Source organism: Formica exsecta, unplaced genomic scaffold, assembly GCF_003651465.1.
Source record: "Formica exsecta isolate Colony F162 unplaced genomic scaffold, ASM365146v1 scaffold303, whole genome shotgun sequence".
NCBI classification, from domain to species: domain Eukaryota; kingdom Metazoa; phylum Arthropoda; class Insecta; order Hymenoptera; family Formicidae; genus Formica; species Formica exsecta.
The window spans coordinates 77,006-89,894 of NW_021850289.1; the positions used below are offsets into that span (position 1 = coordinate 77,006).

At 38.7% G+C, this 12,889-nt stretch overlaps 3 protein-coding genes across 3 annotated transcripts in view; 1 reads left to right on the forward strand and 2 right to left on the reverse strand.

The window, feature by feature from the left end:
* The window catches only part of LOC115237665 (protein RRP5 homolog), a 6,910-nt gene extending 6,109 nt beyond the window's left edge, over positions 1-801 (reverse strand). Inside the window, exons 1-2 of the mRNA XM_029810866.1 lie at positions 234-801; positions 3-59 (exon numbers count right to left, since the gene is read on the reverse strand). Coding sequence (XP_029666726.1) covers positions 3-59 — 57 coding nt within the window. The 5' untranslated portion in view covers positions 234-801. The remainder of the gene's footprint in view (positions 1-2; positions 60-233) is intronic.
* A 479-nt stretch (positions 802-1,280) lies between these two features.
* LOC115237672 (28S ribosomal protein S22, mitochondrial) lies at positions 1,281-2,669 on the forward strand. Its single transcript, XM_029810877.1, has 3 exons — positions 1,281-1,418; positions 1,530-2,008; positions 2,157-2,669. Exons 1-3 carry the CDS (start codon positions 1,325-1,327, stop codon positions 2,634-2,636), a joined length of 1,053 nt encoding a protein of 350 aa, XP_029666737.1. The 5' UTR covers positions 1,281-1,324; the 3' UTR covers positions 2,637-2,669.
* A 456-nt stretch (positions 2,670-3,125) lies between these two features.
* The window catches only part of LOC115237666 (coiled-coil domain-containing protein CG32809), an 89,874-nt gene continuing 80,110 nt past the window's right edge, over positions 3,126-12,889 (reverse strand). Inside the window, 1 exon segment of the mRNA XM_029810868.1 lies at positions 3,126-8,293. Within this exon segment, the coding sequence (XP_029666728.1) occupies positions 6,830-8,293 (1,464 nt within the window). The 3' untranslated portion in view covers positions 3,126-6,829.

The following is a 12,889-nucleotide window of genomic DNA, read 5'->3' on the forward strand; positions in this document are numbered from 1 at the left end:
GCCGTATTTGATGATCTCTTAATTGCAGGTTTTTTCCCGCCTCTGGGAAAACTCTCCATCTGAAAATAACAATTAATTAATTTTAAATATAAAAAATAAAAAAAATACTAGGTTAATAACAATATTGGTTAAGTATGAATTCGTGTTAAGATACTGAACTTATTGATGCTTATATATTTAAAAAAATCTTTATTACATATTTTACTGCTATTATAATTATATCCCATACTTACTGTACAATTTGTATAAAAAAATCACGTGTTTATTGATAAATTTATATATTCGTTCTTCTTCTTCTTTTTCTTCTTTTTTAAATGGCACGTGCTCTCGGTCGAGGGTCAATACGGCCACAACCCAGCGTAAAATGTATACGGAAGTGGCGTTAAGTGGTAATACAAAGGCGTTAACAAAAATAAAAACAAAAAAGTTGTAATACAAAGGCGTTAACAAAAATAACAACAAAAATCCTCTTAGAAGAGGAGAAAGTCCAAAAAGTATGGTCCAAACAAAGGACACACGTGCAACGCGTCAAAACACGTCTATACTCGACCAAGGCCGCAACGGAAATTATTCGTTGACTCTCATGTGGGTCTGCATGGAGACATGGAGAGTGGATATGGAGAGTGGAGATGGAGACCACGCTTTTTGTCTAAGGCCCGATTCCACAACTTACTTTTAACCGAAGTTTAACTCGTTAATGGAGGATTCACATTGCATTTGATGTACAATGTATGACGTCCGATTGGATACATCGGACATCAGACGTAATGTGAATTTTCCATTAACGAGTTAAACTTCGGTTAAAAGTAAGTTGTGGAACTGGGCCTAAGGCCGATATTTCATTTGTCGTATAATTATCGTAACAAGTTTTATCGTACAAACTGATTGGCTACAATTGGAAAAAGCTCGGAATCCTAGGAATTTTCTATTCGACAGCCAATCAGACGTTTAACAAACTTCATTGTGCGACACGAATGAATCCTTATAGCGAGCTGGTTTAGATATGGCTGCGGTCCGAAATACGCTCACAGCGCTCATAGTACTGAAAATCTATAGTTTACGTCACGTGCACTATAGCTGGCAGCGCGCTTATAGCGCTGTGAGTGTATTTCGGACCTATGTCTATATGTCTATATGTGTATGGTTCAGATTAGTTTTCCGAGTCGAGCAACGAGAGGTTATATTTTGCATGGATTATTTTGTGGTATTAGAGTAATTTATTGACTGAATCATCATGCTTTCGTATCGTGTAAACAACTTTTTGCGCCATTCGTACGCTCTATGGATTATTTTGTGGTATTAGTAATTTATTGACTGAATCATCATGCTTTCGTATCGTGTAAACAACTTTTTGCGCCATTCGTACGCTCGTGCAATCCCCAATTGTCGTAGTTTTGCATCAGCAAACGTTGAAACAGGTATTATTATTAATATGAAGGTATCTAAACTTCTTTGCTTTTTTTATGCAATTCTTTTATGCATTTAATATATAAATTTTTTAAATATTTTTGTATGTAATTTTCATATAGATCCGATACCAGAAAGAGATCCGGCACCATATTTCTTTAATAGACAGGTTCAGGCGTATCTAAAAAATCTGACGACAGTAGATTACGCAAAAATCTTCCGAAGTCGCAAAGATGGACACAAACTCAAAACATCAGAATATAAATTTTTAACAGACGAGCAGGTTGAGGAAGCTAAAGAAGCAGCAAAGTATAAAGCCAAGAAATATCTGCAAATGCCACCAGTGGTGAAGCAAAGATTAGATCCATCTGTGCCGCTATGCGAAGACCCTGCATTAAAGAACCACGATACTGCTAAATATGTGTTTACCGATATCACATTTGGTCTCAAAGACAGAGAAAGATTTGTAGTGATTAGAGAACCCGAGGGTACATTGAGGCATGCCACTTGGCAAGAGCGAGATAGGGTTGTACAAATCTATTTTCCAAAACCATCTAGGGAGGTAGAAAAACCAAAAATGTTTGAAGATGAATATTTGAAAGTAAGTAAATAATGAAAACTTTATATAAAATTTCATTATAGTATTATGTTTGCTGAAATGTACACATTTAAGAGCAACAACACAACTCTAGCAAAAGAAAAAAGAAAAATATAAAATAATGTAATTAATATCATGATTTTCTTCACAGAGCTTATTAGATCGCAAAGAATATATATTCATATTAGATCGAGCGTGCGTGCAATTTGAGCCGGACGATCCGGATTATCAAGCAGTCACGCGAGAAGTCTACGAGCATATAAACAGAGAGAAACATTTTGACATTTTGAGGTCTACGCGTCATTTCGGGCCGATGGTATTTCATCTAGTATGGACGAAAAACGTCGATAATTTATTATGCGAGATGATCGAGACTGGTCGGATTAAACACGCCGCGATGCTGATAAGTCTCTTTCATATAATTTATCCCATGATGAAATCAGCAGTTGATCAGTGCAAAGTCAGGGATAATGTAGAATTTATCATGCATTATGCACGCCTGGACTCGCCGAGAAAAAGCACGATCGAGAAGCTCTTGCAATCGTATAAAGAATTGCAACAGGAACATCAAATCGTGGAGGAGAGTATTAAACAGGCGCACGGTATTGCTTCAGAAACTGACAAAGTGTAAATATAAATCAATAAATCTAGTATTCTATATCATTATTTCTCTCTGATTCGAGTTCTATTTATATGATAATGGCCGATAATACAAGAATTTGTTTATTCGAAATATCCTAATGGTATAACTTTTTTCAAAAGAGAAACCAGCAATGATGTTTGAAAACTATAATGGATAATAGACTCGATTATTCAAAATAATGTAGTTTGTTTGAAAATGCTGCTCATGAGAAGATTAGAGATATTTATAAATTAAATCGATAACAATTTAATTACAGAAAGGCTTTTAATAAGAGAAGACAAACAATATAATATCGGATGTTTCATTTATCTGTCTAGTTTTAATATTCATTAAGAAAAGTTCGCTATGCTTCTCTCTTTAGAACACCCTATAGAAGAAAAGTGGGACTGTATTACACGGTATGTCATGATTTACCTTTTATTCGTTGTTCGTAAGGTTGAATTAATCGATGGATAACAAAGACAAACGATGATCGTCAGGATAATTCGATGATTATTACTCGATTATTTTATTATATGTACGGTAGTACTTACAAACATTTACAAATGTAACAAGTCAATTCGATTTGGCGTACAGGATCATCAGAAAACATTACACTAATAATTCTCGCTAATCGCGTTATGGGAGAGAAAACGGAGATTAAAAAAAAAACGCAATTCGATCACGAATGGTTCGCGCTTGATTCGCACGGATCGATAGCGCGCACCTTCGATCCGAAACGCTTCGTTTACAATTAGAATGAAGGAAAGGACGGGATGGGGACCTAAAAATTGATTATACTTAGCGCGCGCGCGATTAAACGTATACCCCGATAACAAATACAATTCTAATTCTATTGCGATATTCTTAGATGTATCACCGTGAACGAAAATGCACCGTTCAAAGTAGCTTTCGTAAATGCAATATATAATTGTGGCTTAAGTACCTACAATAAGCGCGCGCGGAACAGTATACAAATCCGATATGGAAATAAAATTTAAAAAACGAGAGAAAAAATACTTTTTTTTTTTTTTCTCTTTTTCTTCCCGCTGGTATCTCGCGTTGTATTAATACTCGATAAGCACTCGCAAACAAATGCTCATTATCGATCATTATCGTTCACTTTATCTTTAATATATGTGCTCTTATTGTAAGTAATTATGATTTCTCTATAGAGACATATGCTTGTGTGATAGTGGGAAATAAATAAGATCTTTATACATCTCGCCACATGCAATTAACCCTCGGATGCGTTATTTCACGTCAACTGCGTAAATGACAATCTGTCTCGTTTATTCAATCATAAAATAAATATTAATCGATCGCGTGATTATATAAATATATCTATGTCGTTTATTACTAGTAAATTATATATTGAAGTATGTATTTGATCGTGTAAAATTGTTTACGCCAATATTTTTCAATTCTTAATTTTATTCTGTCGCGATATTAGCAAAACTTACGATCTTGTATAGAGACAATATCGTATAGCATGCATAATTTATTTCTAATAATCTAATAATACTTTTTAATTAATTTTCTTCTTACTAACAGAACATAACACACGAGAGAAATTTTTCTAATCTACGAGAGAGAATTACGCAATTATAAACATAGAAAATCGATCTCCTTGTCAATCGCGTTTTCATGTCAAACTATTTAAGGATCCTCGTTAACCAGCGCATTTTGCTTTCGAATTTTTCAATTAATAATTAGCAACGCGTTATTCGCTAGATATTAACAAATGCAAAAGCATGATATCAGTAACAATTTCACGAAGAATCCATACACTACCGAGTTTAAATTAAACCCCGCAAACGCATCCGAGGATTATGACGAAAATTTCGGTGAACATTTGCTCTAACGGAAGAGGAGAATAAAGCATACAAAATAAATACGCGAATGTATTAGCTGTTAGGCCCTTCCTAGCATAGTATGCGCACTGCGTCGAGCGCCGACAATCCAATTGGCGATGCGAAAAGTCCAAAAGACATCTGAAAGACACATCTGACAGATGCAATTTCACGTTAGACATTTCAGACGTTTTATATCTTGGACATTTATTTTTTTCGTTTAGAAGGCGCGATGACGAGTTTATCTTTCGTGCAGTAAGCTGTGATAAAATAGTGCGAATCACGCTTGCGAGAAACGATCAAAGTGACGCGCAAAGTTCTCACAATGTTTTGTCGCATCGAATTTATTTTAGTTTTTATCTAAATGACAAAGGAGAATATCGTTAAAGGATCGACGATCCGCCAACTTGATCGTAAACACATTCGATTTTTCGCCTGCGATGATGGAAAAGAAAAGGATGAAGCGATTCGACGATATCTTTCTGTGGCGCGCAACGTGATAATTAGTTAATAATCGTGCGATCGTGTCCAAGTAATTCAATCCGCAGGGTGCACGGTACTGCGGTGTTAATTGCAAAATGTAGCAGCGCTGCCGCGTTATTTGGGTTGATAAATATTGAGCAATATTCTCTTTTTAACGCATGACATTTCTTTGGCCGCCAAAAAATTTACTGACAGGTCTTTCGCGCGTCTTGCCTCTTGATTCCGATTAGCCATGTGTTTTCCGAAAGAGAGATATAGAGCGAACAGTCCTCCAATTGCATCGATATGAATTAACACTTTCAGAATCAATCAGTATTTTATCTTTATGGGTCGTTTCCGTAGACTTTAGATTGCAAACATACACGATGCATTTATAATTTATTTAAAGTCCAAATGCATTTATAATTTATTTAAAATTAAATCTCAGACTCCTTGTATACCCCCGGAATATTTTTTCGCCTAGAGTGCCACCCGTAAATATCTTGCCGGTAACGAGGAATAATCAACGTCGATCGCCTATATCGCTACGCATCCTGTATATGTGTATTTATATATGTGTAAATACGGCTGGATGTGTTTGTATATATGTATATATATATATATATACATACACACACATACACACACACATGTACGGTAGCAATTATTTTAAGCACGATAAAAGTCACGTTAGGACCGTCGTCATCGTGTACGAAAGGCGTGTGATTTCGCCGACATCGCCGCAGTTTCGTTTATGGCATTAACGATGTGTGAATGTATACGTATGTGTTGTATATGCGCACATGTGTACGAGAAAAGATTGCACAGTATATCTCGTGTATACATATACTATCTATCTATTTTTCCACTTATGTGTATATATTTATATAAATCTCCCCGCCCGTACGCGTACATATATTTATATGTATAATATATACGTATGTATATTATGTATAATATTTATATGATGATTCGTCTACGTAGAATCTTGACGGTGTTTTACGCTCGCCCTACTACGATGAAGAAAGAACGAAGAGCCGGCTAATTACGCGGGTGACGGCTGTGTATAATCTTAAAAAAGTACGCAAGTATACGTCGCGTTCTTCTCGTATTTTGGCACAGAGACGTGTTACGAAGAGCACGCCGGATGTGTACGAGGTGTATACAAGGATCGATTTTGAGAATCGAAGGGAAAAATCTCAAGAGACCAAGAAAGAGGGCAAGACGACGCGTCCGACGTTAGTGCGATGAAGCACCCGGATGTGACCCGTCTATTCAGATGGGCGCATTGAATATGCTCGTGTAAAAATGCATAATTCAACGAACCCCAACGCCGCGTTTTCTCTTCTTCTCTTTTTCAAAAACGTTGATTCTTCCGTTTACGCGTCCGCGTATATCGAGAGCTTTCCTCGCGCGTCGTTTTACGATCATTAATGCTATTGTTAGCCGTAGTAATTAGTGCGGTATTATGTTCTTACGCATTACGTCTCGCGCTAAGTTTCTACGCTTTATTCTACGCTTATTTCGCAAATTAGATGTTGCGCGTACATGGTGAAGACTGGCGGAGTAATTTTTCTCTTCTTTTTCTTATTCCTTCTCTGTGTTCTTTTTCTTTGTTTTTTCGTATTTGTGTCTCTCCGTCAGTCGTTTTCGTGTCTCCCGTTTGATCTCCTTAATTCTACCAATTCCTGTCCCTTTTCTATTCTATTCTTCGTCGTGTCCATTCCCGTTTCATTATCCCTCGTTCCTTTTTTTTTTGATCGAGGAGGATCAAGGACCACGTGATATAATGGCCTCGCGATCTCGCCGGCCGTGTTAACTACTCGCCAGCGCGATTTCAGCGGCAACCTTGACGGTCGAGCAGCCGATCAGCGAGCGGCTTCTCGGTCACAGAATATCCGTCTCGTAGACCTTGCTGGTGGTCGTAGTGGACATGGTAGTGACGGTTGTGGCCGAGCCGGTGGTTGTTGAGGCCGACACTACCGTCATGGAGGTGGGGACGCCTACTGGGACAATCTGGTTGCTGGTTGTCGTCGTTGTTGTCGTAGTTGTCGCGAAAGTCATCGGGAGTATCTGTCCATTGGTGATCTCGATCTTGGTCACTTGATTAGCATCGCCGATAGCCTCCTGCGAAACCATCTGCGGTTTGATACTGAGACTGGTGAGAGATCCGGAACTCGCGGCGCTTAGACCGAGGCCCATCTTCGCGAGGAGATTACTCTCAGAACCGGTTTTCTTCAGGAGATCGGGTGGCGTTGGCGGTACAGTGGTGAGACCGGCCGCGTTCCTTTGTAGCTGCTGCAGCCTGGCGTATTGTTCTTGTAGGGCCTTCTGTTTCCTTAGGAGCTCCTGATGCCGTTGCTCCAGTTGCTCCTGTCTGCCGCGCTTACTTTGCAGGCCTTCCTGCGAGTTAACACTCTCGCAGGAACTTGAGTTGCTGGTCGACAGCACTGCGGAGGATTGCGAGGACGACGAGTTGTGTATCGGGGCAGCCACGTTCGACGGCGCTGACCGGTCCCCGCCGATCTGTTCTGTCGTGGACAGGATCATCGTGGTAGTATCTGGCGGTAGGGCCATGGGCGGTTTGCCGCCGCGTGTCACAGGTCGACGTAAAGTCGCGTTGCCGCTCTGCAGAGTGCACGGATGATTCCTGGGCGGCAGTTGGGGGCTGGTCGGGCTCGCCAGAGGTGATCGAGAGCTAGTGCGCGGCGGCGGTGGCGGCGGTACTCTCCTGGCGCTCGCCAGCTGCAGTAGCTCGACGTTCCGTTCCGGAACCGGCGGCTTCTGCCCGGGTAGGAAGGCCTGCGGTAACACCGGCATCCCCGTAGGCTGCGATAGTTGTTGCTCCTGCAGCGACAACGCCTGCAGTCTGGCGATGGGCGGCGAGGTGTCGGTATCCGAGCTCGATGGGTATGAATGTAGACGACGCAGAGTGCCGCTGGCACCCGGTGCCATCCCGGGCAAGCCCACCATGACGGCTGAGGCAGAGATCGCGGTCAGGGTACCACTCGACGAATCCACGCTGCCCTTTCGACCGATGTCGCTGATATTGGGCGCGCGATTGCCGCTGCCGCCGCTGGTGGTTGCCGTGATGCTCGATTCTCGTAGGCTGGAAGCGCGGCCGATGTCAGCCAGGAGCACGTTCGGGCTCGAGTGCACTGACAGACTGCTAGACACGTGGCCCATCTGCGAGCCAGGTCGCGAGAAGGTTTGCAGTTCATCTAGCAGAGCGTCGAGTGCGTTCTCCGGACGCTGCTGAGGGTCGGCGGGTGACTCGTGAGGGTGGCTCCCTCCCCCGAGGACGCTCGCTGACCCCACGACAGTGCGTTCCGCTGGCACAGGGGCAGCTGCCTGTTCGTTCAAATATGTCGAATCAACGGTCGGGCTAGATTTGCCTCTGAGGAAACGTCGCGCCAGTGTCTCCTCACGAGGACATATCTCTCTTCTCAAGCTGGCGCGACGCTCCTCGACGCTTATCGGGGAAACATCGTGCTTTTTCTTTTTGTACGCTCTCGTTGTCAGTAAGCTGTCAGAAGAAGCATCCTGAACGCGATCATTAAACTTGCTCTCGTACCTTTACAGAGGTGCCGTGACCATCACCGGTACAAGCGAGTGAACGTGTATAAAGTACACAGCGATATACATATACAAATACTTACGCGTGTAGATATGACAAACATATAGATACACAGAGATATATAAATGTGTAGAAACGTTAAAAGAGAATTTCGTAAAATCGCACATCGATTATGTATGTACACTTGACTTATGTATGTACAGAAATACATTTTTACATTTGAACAAAATGGTGCACACGAATACCGGAGATATAAAGTACATTTCGTACAGAATATTATTACAATACATTCATTTAGTGTGTGCTGTCGCTGCGGATGCTTTTTCTGACAACGGGAGCGATGATCGTAGAAAGTGGCGTCTCGATGCAAAAGTCCGAATAATGAGATCGAGAAAAGAATGAGTTGCGAAAAAGAGAGAGAGATGATATTCGAAACACGGATCATGTAGTCCTTTTATTACTTTAATAATAATAATGATCTTTAAGCGTTATCTGAAATATTCTACACAACTAAAAATTTTTTTGCATGTATGTTAATTATATATACAATATGTTATAATATATACTTTAATGCATAATCAATAATTAATTCAGCAATTTTATTTATTAATTTATTTAATTTATCTAATTTTTAAGTTTTAGATATGCAATTCGAGACACTCGTACGTGGACTTCGCATTATGTGCTGTTTTAACTGTAAAACGTTTAATCACGAAGAAATCAGCGACAATCAAATCAAAACAATCAGTACGAGGACGCATTTCGATACGCCATGATCGTACGATCGGAGGATCGCGAAGTCGAACTTCGTCTTTCTTCTTCTATGTCATGCGTGTGCGTAGTATGTGCGAATAATGTGCATGCATAGAGTATACGATTTGATGGAACGGAGAGCGTGAATAAGACAATGATGAATTATAATAGACATGAATGAGCATATATGTATTACGGAAATGCAGAATATGATGAATGAAGAAAGTAAAGTGAAAGAGAAAAGGCGCGAAAGAGAGATGGACGAAAGAGAAAGAGAGAGAAAGAGAGCGAGAGAGAAAGAGAGAGAGAGAGCGCAATGATGAGTCATGAATCGTAATAAGTGAACGAAAAAAGGCACACAATCGTAAGACATAATACATAAATATGATTAATTCCGTTAGATAGTTACCTGCGGTCAGTTATACGTTTTGTGCGTGCGTTGTGCGTGTTACAAGTCAGTACTCGTTTGGGGCTCTTTTACATTTGGCATCGATTGCTGTCCGGTATTAGTCAACTTAAAAAAAAAAACAGAGAAACCAAAAATCAAAAATTCGAGGTCAGAAGTCATATTGTGGACCGCGCGTGGAAGAAAAAAAAAATATTTTTCGTCGCGAACGTTTACACGCGGACACGCGGTAAATTAGGGTAAATCGCGAAAGCACAAAAGCATCTAAAACACATCTGAAGAGCTATTCGAATAATTAGGAAAATCTTTTATGATGCTTTTCGGACAACGCGTTGCCCGAAAAGCGTCATAAAAGTGGAATACGACAGCGCGAGATTTTTCCATAATTGTTGAAAATAATATATCTATTCATTTGACAATTTTTCTAAAACTTGAAGAATATTCTATCGTTACTATATATATATATACATATATTATTAATTACTCTTGATATTTCGTAAAGATTAATATATTATGACATTATAATCGTCAGAATTATTTTACCCCAACCAACCTTTCATTTATTTACATACGATATTCGCGTGTCGTCCATTATCGACGTTTAATCTCGCGAATCTCCGTGCGAAAAAGCAATGGAGAACGCATGACGTATCGCTCGGGCATCGACTTGTCGCTCCGAATGCAAGGATCTCGCATCGATCATCTTGCATCGTGATCAGATCAAAAGTGCAGCGTCAGAAATAATCACGAATCAAATTTTAAATGAGCAGAACCTATAAGAATCTTGAGCGTGCAGTTTATTTTGATTTACAGCGCAGTAAATTCGCGACTGATTGAGAAATATTCTATTCTTGTACGCTAGAATAGATAGAAACGATATGATTCCCGTGAAAAATGCAAAAAAGTCGTCATTTTTTTTTTATGATATTCAGGTAGATGAATTAGAAAGTGCATACACGGTGTTCGGAGTTCATTGAGGAACATGGCGATATTGTTTTTGGCCAAAAATTGAAACTCTTATTTTTCTACTGGAATTTAAATTAATGACATCTTTTTTGTAATTTCGACATTTTGTTAAAACAAAATTTGTTCAATATTGCCCGAGTTAAGAGACCTTGTTATTTAGCATTTCTGAAGGAACGAATTTGTCAAATTTTTCGACCTCTAATCAATTCAAAAATTATTTGCATCTTGAAACATTTTCTTGACAAAAAATATCGCCATATTCGCGCCAAATGCAATCACTTTACGCATATGTGATCCACCATATGTTTAATAAATTTTTTTATTTATAATAAAGTAAAACATGGAGATTGTTGTGCCCATGCCGATGATCGAGGTGCACAAAAATGTATATAACGCAATTACATAGAGAGGAATAAAATCATTTTCTTACCGATTTGCCGGTTTACGAATTAGTGTAAACGAGTACGCTCGTCGATGCCCGCACAAATGACGTCGACCCCTTTCGGGTTTTCGAACGGAAGACCCCACGCAAAATATAATAATAACATGCACTTTGAAGACGTGGGTAAAAAAAAAAAAAAAAAAAACGCGGTGGGGATGATATATATATAAAGAAAGAGAGAAATAGAGACAGAGAGAAAGATAGAGATAAGATAGATAGATAGATACAGAAGGGGAAGGAAGAGAAAGAGAAAAGGAATGTATATAATACATGTATATTGGTGAATATGTATCCTCGATGTGGAAGTAAATATACATATACAGAAAGAGTAAGAGAAAAAGAGACAGAAAGAAAAACAGAAAGAGCAAAGTGAGATGGAAAGAAGATGATATATCTCGAACGGAGGGCATATATCGAACATGAGATGTTAACATTCGATCGATATCGGATTGAAATCGAAAGAGATGATTACATGAGATGGCAAACTGTCGACGAGAGAACACGTACTAAGTACGACACAATAAAGAAAACCAGATATAAGCCCAAGTAAAAATCATAAAAGTGAAGAGTTAATTAAATCTCTCGAGATATTACACGTCAGTATGTTAGACAGGGACAGATCGTAAATTCATGAACTTTACGTAGTGGAAATTTTTTAATTAATTCTCTATCTTTAACAACAGTTATTTGAATGATAATTATAATTTTGTTTAATTTTGTTAATTAAGTTTTTCGCTTGGCGCTAATGTAAGAAACAAGCTTCATTATTCGTTTATTTGAGCCTCGGGAGTTTAATTTGTTTAATTGTTTGTTTTGTCGGGAGTTTTAATTTTCGATTTTTCATAATTCAATCAATGATCAACTCAATCAAAAATTTGATCGAAAATTTCCACTACACGCGCATTTACGGCCACTAGGTTGCATAGTGTTGCAATGTCAATAGTTTTCGCGAGATGTAATCCGATATCTCGGAACTAGAACAATTAATATCTTTCTTGGTTCCGAGCTAATATATTTTGCTAATATTATGCACTATTTTTTTCTTCGTCTTTGAATCATACATAAAATGATATTAATTGTTCTTTCAGTTCTGAGATATTCGTGTGCTTTACAGCCTCGTCATTGCGCTTTTAATTACGATCGCATTCGTAAAGATGTCAATCGAGATTCATCAAATTCATCTTTTCTTGGATGACATTAAAAGGACGCGCGAGACATTTCAGTTTTTTAGACTCGTTTCTGTCTCTCTCGAACAATTCTTAAAATTCTTTTCAGATAACGGTGGCAAATACTTCATCAAAAAATTTTTACCACACAACAAATTTTCCATTTTCCAAACAATTTTCCAAACAATACGACAAATTCAAAAAGAGATTTAAAAGATGTTTGAAAATTAGGATTTATTCAAGTATTTTCAAGTTTCGTAAATTATGTATCTAGTATTAAATCCTGTCGAATCGTTACTGATTAATTTTGAAAAATCGTTTCTAGAAATAAATGGCGACATAAAGGTCTGTTCTTTATAGCTGAACTGGCTGCACTAGTTCAGAGTTTATCTTTTTCCTTCCACACAATTATACATGCCGGCATGCCACACGTACAGAACGTGCCTAATTAATATTGGACTAATAAAAGAAACAAGAAAACGGAAACAATGTAAAGAATGGTATGTACATATTATAAATACGAGAAAGAAAAAAATATCAGTCAATTAAAAAATATACATAGAGAGAACCTCAGTCCAATCCTTATAGTAAGGCAATATAAGTATAGTACGGACTCAGACTCATAGATATATATATA